General features: G+C 51.8%; 1 protein-coding gene across 1 annotated transcript in view; it reads right to left on the bottom strand.

Moving 5' to 3' along the window:
- Positions 1-6,679: 6,679 nt before the first annotated feature.
- Positions 6,680-11,820, bottom strand: part of XPNPEP2 (X-prolyl aminopeptidase 2) — a 27,202-nt gene continuing 22,061 nt past the window's right edge. The window contains exons 19-21 of the mRNA XM_036841083.1: positions 11,605-11,681; positions 9,082-9,171; positions 6,680-8,767 (exon numbers count right to left, since the gene is read on the bottom strand). Of these exons, the coding sequence (XP_036696978.1) occupies positions 8,573-8,767; positions 9,082-9,171; positions 11,605-11,681 (362 nt within the window). The 3' untranslated portion in view covers positions 6,680-8,572. The remainder of the gene's footprint in view (positions 8,768-9,081; positions 9,172-11,604; positions 11,682-11,820) is intronic.

The following is an 11,820-nucleotide window of genomic DNA, read 5'->3' as shown; positions in this document are numbered from 1 at the left end:
ACAAAAAGAAAATTCAAAAATTCTCCGAAATTATCTTCCATACTATTTGCATGAATATCCTTTTCTGTTTTTGAGCATTTAACCTCTCTCTCTCTCCGTGTCTCTCTCTCTCTCTCTCTCTCTGTCTCTCTCTCTGCAGCATGATTTGCACAGAAAGCAGATCAGTGGTTTGGGGGGATGGGGAGGGGAGGGAGAAATCAGGAGGGGCACAAGGACCCTTTTGGGGGTGATGGATAGTTCACAGTCTTGGTTGTGGTGATGGTTTCATCAGTGTATACATATGTAAAAACTCAACAAATCGTATACTTTTAAAATGTGCAGCTTATTGTACTTAAATTATACCTAAATAAAGCTGTTTTAAAATTTTTAAAAATTAAAGTCCCACTTCACACACTGCATCTGCTTGTCAAACTGAACACAGGATCAAGATTTTCTCCTGCCATGAAATGTTCTTCTACGACGTGATTTGTAATGGCCGCCGAGCAGCCCATTGTACGAATGCACCACGATTATTTCACCAGGCCCCTACAGATGAACTTACGTTGCCTTGATATTTTCACTCTTAATTGTACATCCTTAAGATAAATATTCGTGTACAGCCACGAATTTTTTCTTAGGATAGATTTCCAGAAGGGGAATCCTTGGGTGAAAAGAAAGGTGTGCATCTTTTTAAGGCTTTCCATTCTGGGACACTTGTGAAATCCGAGGCTGTTCCCAAGATGTTCTGGTGACTTCCTCGCCCCTACTCTCCAGCCTGCCCTACGCCCTCCCAGCACCCATCCGTGGGGATGAGCTCAGGAAAGACGAGGTCCTTCTCCCCCAAGCTGAAACCATACTTCTTTGGCTCCGTCCTACTCAGCCTGCCGGGTAGACTCGCGAAAAGACCGGCGCCCCCAGCTCGCCTCCCCGTCCCCTCCCCCCACGCCGGGCCTGCGCTTTCCAGACTGAAAGTCCCTCCCCTGCCGCCCCAGGCGCGGGCGCGGGAACGGCCGAGGCTGCGCGGCGCGGTGTCGGGGACCCGGCGGGCCTTTGGTGGCGGGCGCGATCGGGGGCGCCGGGTGGGGGACGCGGCTGCAGGGCTCGGGGCTCCTGGGGGTCCGGCGGCCGGAGCGGCCGGGGAGGGAGCCGCCGGGCAGAACCTTCCCGGCCTGCGCCGCGACGGCGCGTCCCGGCCCCGCGCAGGATGTGCCGGCTTCCTGTTTGCTCAGTCCCGGCAGCGAGCCGAGCTCACACACTAACCGCAGAGCCTTCAAAGGCAGCCACCTAACCCCAGCGCTGGGCGGCCCCGACCGCCTCGCCGAGGCCTGGGAAAAGGCGGCGGGGTGGGGGCGGGGTGAGGGGCACCTCGAGAGAAGTACAGAGAGGCGACCAGCCCCCGGGACAGAAGGGAGCGGGTGTTTTCAGCCTTTCCCTTCTGGCTTCTTTTCGGATCTGTCGCTTCTGGTCAGATGTCTCCACTCCGAGGGTCCTGGGCTCCCTCATCCGGACTTGCCTTCCCGGAATTTTCTCTCCCAGCAGATTGCCCTGGCCCCAGTCCCGTTAGGTCAGGCCCCAGCTGGCTAATGGGCCCTAAACACTTTTTTAATAGGTTTCCCTTCCAGGCAACACATTTGCATTTTATAGGTTCTGATCCAGGTGCATAAAGCCCTCAACTAAAGAAGCGATCCGGGTCAGTAGTTCAGTGAACAAGGCCACCTCAAACTTGATAATGGGCTGGCAAACAGGACCTAGGAGCTAGCTCTGGGTCCTTGTGCCGGGCACTCGCAGGAGATGCAAGATAAATAGCTGTCAAGGTCCCTTGCACCTGGGAGCTTACATCCTAGGTGGGGCGGCAAGCTTACATTGCCTAGCACTTGCTCTTTGACAAGCACTGCATCAGGCACTTCAAAAACGTTATTTAATCCCGGCACAGGCTCCCCACCCGACCCGGGTAAGTAGTTTAAATTGGGATTATTATGGCAAAGATGTGTCCAGTATAAACGTGGGGCAGGAGAGCCTTGAGTTAACGGCAATATTGCGGGGGTGTGTGTGTGTGTGTGTGTGTGTGTGTGTGTGTGGTGGGGTAGGGAGGTGTTCCACCGATAGTGAGACCCGTCTGAACCTTCAGAGGGTGGATACCGGGCTCCCAGAGATACAAAGGTCATTGTAGGCATTCACATAGAGCAGCCCCCCACCTGCACCTCCCTGCAAGAGATTCTAATTTGGTAGACGATCATGAGTGGAATATTTGGGCAGATGGGACCCAGACATGTATGAAAGCATCCCTCACTCTGCGAATGGGTACAATCCTGCGTTGAGAGAGTAAGAGTTCGGATAAGCGATATCTACATTTGGAAAACTTCCTGAATAATTCTTATTCTCACCTCCCCCTGCCACCCACACATATCCAGTCGAAAGTAAGAACACTACGTGGCAGGCGGTGGGCTTTACAACAACCCTATGAAGCAGGCACTGCTGTCATCCTCATTTTCCAGGGAGGAAGCCGAGAATCAGAGGGGTTCAGCAAACTGTGTAAGACCACACAGCTAGGAAGTGACGGGAGCTGAGTTTTGAGCACAGGCTTGGTCTGGGTTCAGGGCCCGTGCTATTAACCACTAGGCTCAAGTGCCTCTGATGCAGAGTTCCTGAACGAGGACATGAGAGAATCGACACCCTTTGCTGATTGGGGTGCCACAGGGCCACCTTGAAGCAGAGGGGAGTGAAGAGGATGGGGAGGGCATCTGGAAGCGGCATCATATACACAACAGCTGGAGAGTTACGGTTGATCAAGTGGGGGCGATCTGTAGGGGAGCCCTTGTCAACGTGGGAAGTACTCAACATCTGTAATATCTGGCTTAGAGGGTTGGCGTTGGGAAGCAAGTTGACTTCAAACAGCTGTCGTGTAGAGGAGGGGGATGTATTCTGGGTGGCCAGGAATGATGGGGAAGAGGTAAATGGAAGGTTTGGGTTCATTTCAAGGAAGACATTTTTGATATTCAGATGGTACTAGCTCAGCCCTGGTAAGTAGTGATCTCCCCGTCTCTAGAAATGTTCAAACAGAGACCACATAGTCCCTTGGAAATACCTGGGCATTTCCAAGGTGAAGTCCATCGTGGTAGCCTGAGCCCTTATCAGACTTCATGGTCATTTTAGGCAGGGAGGGCAAGGAGAGCAGAAGTGCAGGTGGGAGGAGGGCAGAGGAGAGCAAGGGGCCTGGGCAGGAGGCAGCCATTCCCACGCACACAGACAGTACACACGAGCTTGCAGCTCTGGGAATGCTGGGGAGCCCCTGGCAGCAGGGGCTGATGGGAGGGAAAGACAGTCATCTCTGAATCTCTGAATTCATGATAAGGTCTTGGTTTAAAAACAAATGAAAACAAACACCTGCAGGCAGCTGTGGCAATTACCATCAGAAGAGGAGGCTGGGCTTTGGTGCTTGATTAAAAACACACTCGGGACTCACTGGAGGGCCTTTCTATGGGAGACTGGGAGGGTCTTGGGGGTAGCTGCCTAGGGCTCTAGGAGAGGAGGAGCAGGATAACATCTCCAAGAAATGGAGTCAGGCAGAACTGGATTCAAATTCATCGCCACACATCACCTACTGACTGCATGACCTTGGGCAAGTGACTTCGGGCAATGAGCTCTAGATAATGAGGATGATAATGTGGGCCTTGCTTGGGGGGGGAGGGGGGAGGAGTGCGGTGTGGTGTGCGTGTGCGTGTGCGTGTGTGTGTGTGTGTGTGTGTGTGTGTGTAAGTGTAACCAGCATTACCCAGATGGCACGTATGGAGAGAGTGCTCTTGGCCCGGTGCCCAGTGCGTGGAAAGTTTGGTCCCTGGTGGGGGACTCCACTGATTTTCACTCCAGCCTCCACTCCTGCCTTGGCACCTGCTTCTGCATCTCATCTGGGCCCCAGCTGAATCTCTACTCTGTGACCTGGTGGCCCATATCCTGTGTGTCTCCACCTCGTCAAGGGCAGGGTCCCTCAGCCCAAGCTATTCTAGAACACAGGAGGTGTGACAAGCAAGAGGGCCTAGGACTACTCAGGACCACTGGGAGGGAAATTAGCTTCAGGGCCTTGCCATGGACCACTGGGGCTTTCTCAACCTCCCAGCCTACCTCACTTGAGCTGCTTGCTCAGTTCCTGTTTCACAAAGAAACTAGGAAGTGAGGAGATGGGCCAGCCTCAGGGCAAGGGTTGGCTGGGCAGGGCTGGCGCTGGGGAGCGCCTCCCACTCCCAGCTGAGAGAACCCTGGAGGACAGAGATGGACAGAGAGGAAACAGTTGCTCTTGACTCTTTCATATTTCTATTCTTTGGCACCAAGAGTGCCCAACCACTGAGGAAGTGCCCAGCGAGTTGGTAAAATTCACTGCTGACGTGGTTTAGCTGGTGAAGAGTAGCGAGCCCCGCCCCTTCTGTGGTCCTAGCCCATGAACAGCTGGAGCAGCTGGCGGGCAAATGAGAGAGAACTGACAGTTATCATTTTGAAAATGAACCATTTAGACTCTTTGTGTACGTATGCAGGTATGTATGTATGTGCCATCTTACCCACGCTCTTTCCTATTCCAAAAAGGATTTAAAGGGTCAAAAGTGTAGCTCAATCCCATCGTCACCACTGCTGTCACAGCTGTGTGACATCAAACAGGTCTCCATGGGCCTCAGTTTGCTCATCAGCACCAGTAAAGGTGTGACAGAGGCACACGCTGAGAGGCACAGGGGAGCCAGCACAGAGCTGAGTCAGGAATGCTGGGGACTTCATCCCAGCTCCTGCCCTAAAGGGCAGTGTCACCTTGGGCAAGTCCCTTCCTTTCTCTGGGCTGCTGTTGCAGTTTCCCCGTCTGGACACTGAAGGGACCAAACCTGGTTTTTGTTTGTTTATTTGGTCCTGGAGCTCCTAGTCAGGACGGCCTATGGCATTTGTGGGACCTGGTGCAAAATGAAAGTGCGGGACCCCTTGTTAAAAAAATTCTTGGGACTTCCCTGGTGGCGCAGTGGTTGGGAGTCCGCCTGCCAATGCAGGGGACACGGGTTCGGGCCCTGGTCCGGGAGGATCCCACGTGCCGCGGAGCAGCTAGGCCTGTGTGCCGCGGCTGCTGAGCCTGCGCTCCAGAGCCCGAGAGCCACAACTACTGAGCCCGCGCGCAGCAACAAAGACCCAACGCAGCCAAAAAAAAATAAATAAATTTATAAAAAAAACAAAAATTCTTAAAGATTTCAAGATGGTGACAGCAGAACATCACATCAAGAGTGGGGCCCTCCTAAGCACAAGGCCTTGCGCGACTGCACAGGTCAATCACCCAGGAGGTGGCCCTGCAATTGCTTCCAGTACAACTTTATGGGAAGCCCATCCAGCTGCTTATTTTTTTTTAATTGAAGTAGAGTTGATTGACAACATTGCATCATTTTCAGGTGTACTGGGGCTCTGCTTTGCCTTGTGGCATTTCTGAGGAGCCTTTGGCTCTGGGAAGCATAGCTGGGAAAACAGATTAGATACTTGCTCAAAAGCCTGTCTGGTTTTGACAATTTGTATGTAAAATTTTGGTCCCAAACGTTTTCCTTACCTCCGTCCAAAGGTGGGCAGATAATAGCATTTTCATCTCTTGTCTGTGCAGCTTCCTGGCTTACAGAGCGCTGTCACATCTGGATCTTACAGGCCTCTCACCTCATGAGGAAGGAGGTCCAGGTAGTTTACAGAAGGGATAACTGAAGACCAGAGAGGTGCAGTGACTTGAGCAAGGCCACACAGCTGGTACAAGGACCCCAGAATCCTAAGGCCTAGGAGAAGGGAGTTTTCCACATGGCCTGCTCCACAGCGGCTATCAGCAGGCGAGGAGGGGTTTGGTAAGCTCTATCCTCCAGCATAAAAACCAAGGGCCAGAGCCCAGAGGGACATTTATTTATCTTCGGTTCCGAATGATGTCTCAAGTGCCCTGCACGTGTTAGGAGCCCTGCTGTGTGTGCCCTGAACGTTTCCCTGCCTGATCCGGAGGGAAGCCCTTGAAGCAGGCTGCTGTGTGTGCCGGGCATCTGAGACCCTGGAGGGGAGGCGCTCGGGTGGCTGTGCCCCCTCTGCAGCCAGGCTTCTGAATCCAAAAATGGCGGATTAGAAGAGGCAGTTAAACTGTGGGGAGGAGATGAGGTGCAACCCTGGGTCTTGCACTAAAGGGAGGAAAGGGGGGCATGTGAGCTGCCCTGGGCTGAAAGGCCTGTGAGTGGGTCTTGGCCAGGCACCCAGGCCCTCCTGCTGCCCAGGAACCCCAGGATCAAGTGTCAGGGGTCAAAGGTAAAGGCCTGGGCGGGAAGGCCCTGGGGAAGCAGGATCGTGTGGAGAACATGAGCTAAGTCCTACTCACCAGCCATGTGATCCTGGTTGAGTCTGTTTTCTCATCTGTAAAACAGTGAAAGCCGGATCCCTTGCCCTTTTTTGAGAGAATGGGTCCTGGAGTCATTTGCCTGGTTTGATTCTTGCTTTTTTCATATCCTTGACGAGTGACCTTGAGCGACTTGGTTAATCTCTATGAGCCTCGCTCTGTTCTCTCACTTGTAAAATGGGAACAATAAAAGTACTTTCTCAGAGGTTGTGGGGATGAAATGGGAAAATGCAATAACGTATGGTACGCTTAAAAATTTCAGAGGGTAGATCTCATGTTTAATGTTCTTACCACAATAAAATTTTAAAAAATGTAAAAGAATGCATGTAAAACACAGTGCCTGGAACATAGTAAACACTCAGTGGATGGAAGCTCTGATGATGATGATGATGATGGCGGCGACGATGGCGACTAATTTTATTATGAGCAGCTGTCTTTGTGGGGCGAGCCTGTGGGGGAACAAATGACTCAGCAAACAGAGGCCCACTGTTGGGTGTTACAGGCTCTCAGTGAGGATGGCTCAGAGCTGGCCTTTGGGTGCAAGTATCGGTGGTGATAACTGTCACAGGTCACCCTCACGCTCGGCAAGCTAGGCCTGGTGGGCCCGTCTCTGCCCCAGAGACTTGCTTCTCTCCTCCCCAGACCCTGCTCCCCTTCTGCTGGCCCCAACTTTCCGTGACCACCTTTGCCAAGTCCTCCAGCATGGGGCTCCCCTCATCCGGTCCACAAGGCTACCCGTCCTTTAGCACAGGAGGTGGTTGGCTGGGCGTGGCATTCATGCGAATCCACGTACGCACACGCATGCTCACTTGCACGTTCTCAAACACATGTGCTCCCCAACTGAGCTTCTGGGAGCCTCACGTCCCCGCCGCCACCTCAGCTCCTCCCCTTCCTCTCCCACCACAAAAGCCACAGGTAACAGCAGTCCCCGGCTGCACAGCAGACAATGCAAAACCCAGAGGCAGGCTTCCTTGCCAGGCTGTTTTAAGCATTCAGCAGGATGTGAGCCCAGGTGGCTAACGGCTGGGCTGGCCAGAGACAGCTGTCCCCCACCCTCCCCCAGCCCCAGCTTGGCGAACTTGGAAGGGGCTGGGAGGTAGGCTAAGGGATTCTGCACGGTGCCAAAGGGCAAAAGAGCTGGACTGCTGACCCATTCTGGCCCCGCCACGTTCCCACCAAACACGGTGTTTCCCTGGGCAAGTCCTGGGGAGTTGAACTGAACTGGAGTTCAGTTCTCTTATCTGTAAAATGGGGAAACCAGATTCTGCCCACACAGGTTAAAGGTCATCCAAGAATGCGGAGGATTTAACAGCCTTGTCCCAGTGGCTGCACTTTGGAAAGCTCAAAGGGTGACACACGTGCCGGAAGTCTGGGATAGTGATTGCGCAGTGTGCCTCAGGTTGTTCCCAACTTTGGGTAGGGCCATATTCCAGAGTGCTCCCCGCGTCCTCTCCTACCCCATGGCCAGATTGCTACGGCTTAACTCCCCATGCTGTCAGCTGGCATGGAGTCTGCCTAGGGTTTAGGAGTGATGGGCTCACACATGGGTGGGTGGGGCGCTGGTGTATGTGCCCCTCACCTGGCTGGTCTCCCTGACCCTGGGGTGGCAGTAACACAGCCAGAGGACTCAGCCACCATCCCTTCCTCTCCCTCTACAGGCACAGCAGGGAGCCCGGAGGCAGCAATTGTTCCTTCAGCCTGTGGGCTGCAGCGGGGAGGCCACTGCAGGGCCAGGGACAGTGGGGGTGGCCAGAGGTGGCCTCAAGGATGCGGGAAGACCAACAAGTCAGGAGCCAGTGTGGGTCTGGCTCTCTCCAGCAGGTGCTGACAAGGTGGGGCTCTCCCAGGGCCATGGAGCCCCCGGGGGGTAGGGCAGTGTCCTATATTGGTCTTGTGGGGGTGGAGCAGACAACAGCCTCTGCCAGGTTACAGGCTAGGCCTACCGGGCCCATGGGAGGAAAGGGACCGGCTGGCTCCTGTATCCTGGGGCTGGGGGTTTGGGGGTGGGGAGCTGAGAGTGAAATGTCGAAGCCCAGGTGTAGGGGGGAGCTGGGGGGTGGGGAAGGTGTGACCCAGAAGCCCTGCACCCCTAGGGCTTGGCCCTGCAGAAGGAGGCTAAGGGCGGTGGTTTCCAAGCAATGGGTCAGCAGGGGCTCTTGGGGCACGGGTCGGGGGGTGAGGGGAGCTGAGCGAGAGGGTCAGGAGGGGAGTCTCGAGCTGCTAGACACTCCAGCTGAGGATGGTGAGAGCAGAGACTGTCATCAGAGGGGCCAAGGAGGCGGTGGGCGCTGCCCTGGCGGCCAGGGGCTCCGTGTGCCGCTGCAGCCAGGAGAACTCCTCCAGCAGCTGGCGCCGCTGGAGCTCGGGGCCCACCTTCTCGCGGATGGTCTGGTAGTAGCGGTTCAGGTACTGGAGCTGCAAAAGGTAGAAGGGGTAAGGGCCTCCCCAGGCCAAGCTGTCAAGGTGTGGGAGCTTGGTGCCATCCAGTGTCACTTAGGCCCAGGTCCCCACAGGTCCCCATAGGTCCCCAGCCATCATCAGGTGGGCAGGGGAGGGATGCCCCAGTGTGTGCCTATAGGTGCCATCAGTGTGGACCCTCCCAAGGGAGGGGAAGGGGCAGAGGGTCTTGGCATAGGGGGAGCAGAGGTGAGAGAGGCCCAGGGCTGGGGAGAAGGCAGTTAGTGGCTCGAGGGCTGAAGGGTAAACAGCCCCGAGGGGCGCTCGCTCACCTGCTCGGGGGACAGCAGGCTGATATCGATGAGGTTCCGGTCATAGGGCACCAACGACACCACTTCAAATGTCAGGTAGGTCCCTGGGTACTGGGGCGGGGGCACAGGAAAGGTAGGAAGGCAGGAAGTGAGCGAGGGGGAGGAGCTAGGCTGAAGGGGCGGAGGGAACACTCCACCCAGAAGCCCTGGGCACGGGGAACTGACCTTGTCAAGCCTGAACCCTCCACAGTGCCCTTGGCCACCCCCGTGTCTACCAGTTAGGCACCCGCCTTTGGTGCTCCCCTCATGATTCCTGAAGTTTAGACTTAGGCCTGTGTTTTTCAAAGTGTGTGCCTCCAGAGCGCCAAGGGAGCCTGTTAAACATGTAGATAGATTCTGGGTTCCACACCCCAGATCACTGGAGTGAGAATCTCTAGAGCAGGGCTGGGAACCTACATTTAAATAATTTTAAGGTAAGTATTAGGTTTTTATATCTTTCTATCTGATTTCCATCTCTATCTACATCTCTCTCTCTATCCACATCTCTATGTTTCTATCCATTGATGTATCTATGGAGATAAATATAAAGAAGAAGAAATAGCCCATAATTCCCATCTCCCAGAGAGCTCTTGCATGTATGTGCTTAGAAAATTCAAACTACAAAAAGATACTCAATAAAAATGGAAAGTCTCCTCCCTGCCCGGTTTCCTTCCTGAAAACATTTTTGGCACGTATAGTATATATATGTGTATGTTTTAAAAATTCACGCAAAATGGATACTACTACACACTTTTCTGCACCTCCCCGCCCCCCTGCCATAGTAAACCTAGGAGAGTGCTCCATATTAGCACAGGGAGGTCTACCTCACTCTTTTTAAGGGTCCATAGTGTGCAGATGATAATTTATTTAACCAATGATGGATATTTAGTCTGCTTCCATTTTTTTAAACTATTACCATCACTGCTACGATCAACATCATCGTATAAACATCTTTACACGAAGTGACGTTTTGGGACTATATCCAGAAGGAATATATCTGGCAGTGGGAATGCTGAGGCAAAAGGTATAGGCATTTTCAATATGCATTTTGATAGATATTATCAAACTGCCCCCCCCAAAGGTTGTACCAATTTGTACCCCCCCAGCAATGTATGAGGGTGTTCTTTCCCCCACAAGCTCACAAGCACTGGGTGTCATCAAAGTCTTTCGCTTTTGTCAATCAAATGGTATTTTATTGTCACTTTGATTTGTATTTCTTTAAGAATGAAGTTGAGCATCTTTTCACATTTATGGACCATTTGTGTTGATCTTAGTGAATTGTCTCTTTACGTCTTTTGCCCATTTTTTCCCCGTTTTCCTTATTTCTGTCTTACCAGATTTTTAAAAGCTTGTGGTAAAAGAAGGACTTTCCCCCTTTCTCTGACATACGTGCTATACTCGCCATACATCTTTTGAGTTTGTATATGGTATTGTTCCCATATGGATTTTTTTTTATTTAATTGAGTCAGAGTTATCAATCTTTTTCTTCATGACTTCTGAGTCTTACATCGAAAGGCCCCTTTCCTCCCTGGGATTATAAATGAATTCAGATAGGTTTCCTTCTAGATCTTTTATGGTTTCACCTTTAAACCTCGATCCATTTGGAATTTTATTTTAGTGTAACAGTGAGGTTCTTCAGTTTAATTCCCCCCACCAAATGATTAGCCATTTGTCCCCCCTGCCCATTTATTAAACAATCTTCCTCTTCTTTACTGTTTTGAAGCACCAGCTTTATAGTAAGCTAAATTCCCATCTGGTTTATGGAAATTAGAGGGTCTATTTCTGGACTATTCTGTTCCACTGTTCCGTCTTTCCCATCTCTGGTGTCTTACTGTTTTAGTGATGGCTGCTTCGTAGTGTGGGCTAATATCTGCAAAGGCTAGTTTCCCTTATTGTTCTTTTCCAGAATCTTCCTAGCTATCTAGCTATCTTTGCATGTTTATTTTTACAAATAAACTCTACTATCATTTTGTGAAGTTACAAAAGCATCCAGTTAGTGTTGAAATTGAGGTTGCCTTGAATTTATAGATTAACTTAGGGAGAAATGACATCTTCATAATATTGAGGCTTATTTCCAGAGACCACCATTTACTTAAATCTTTTTTATGTCCCTCAGTAGAGATTTTCTCTGTGTAAGTCTTTTTAAGTTTATATCTAGGTATTTTATCTTCTTGGTTGTTATTATACAGAATCTTTATACCTAACAGGCTCCCCTGGTGATTATTATGTGCATTGAGAACCAATGATTTAGGGCAGGGATACTGATTCATTTGGTTTGGAGTGGGACCTGGGCGTTAGCGTTAAAAAAAAATCTCCAGATGATTCTAATATTCTAATGTGCAAACAGGTTTGAGAAACTGATTTATGGAATTATTCTGGCGCTAAGGAAGACTCCAAATAAATTCATGACCCTACATTAAATTCTCCTTTGACCTTCCTTACCCCCCATTGCAGCCCAGAGTCACTGCCGCACTGTCCACACCTCCAGCCTCAGTGGCACTTTACCTTGGTCTTTGCTTCTACCACGAGGGCCACATCTTCAAGACGGATCCCAAATTCTCCATCCTGATAGTAACCAGGTTCTGGGAGACACAAGGGATGCTGGTGACATTAAGTAGGGGAGGGGACCCAAGCCCAGGTTTCCTACGCTGACTGAGGAGTGGCTGGAGGGCCCAGCTGCCCCCGGCTGTTGGCTTGGGCAGACCCAGCACCTGTTAGATG

Source organism: Balaenoptera musculus, chromosome X (genome assembly GCF_009873245.2).
Source record: "Balaenoptera musculus isolate JJ_BM4_2016_0621 chromosome X, mBalMus1.pri.v3, whole genome shotgun sequence".
In the NCBI taxonomy this organism is placed as follows: domain Eukaryota; kingdom Metazoa; phylum Chordata; class Mammalia; order Artiodactyla; family Balaenopteridae; genus Balaenoptera; species Balaenoptera musculus.
Note: the sequence above shows the minus strand (reverse complement) of the source record. Positions and strands in the feature narration are given on the sequence as shown.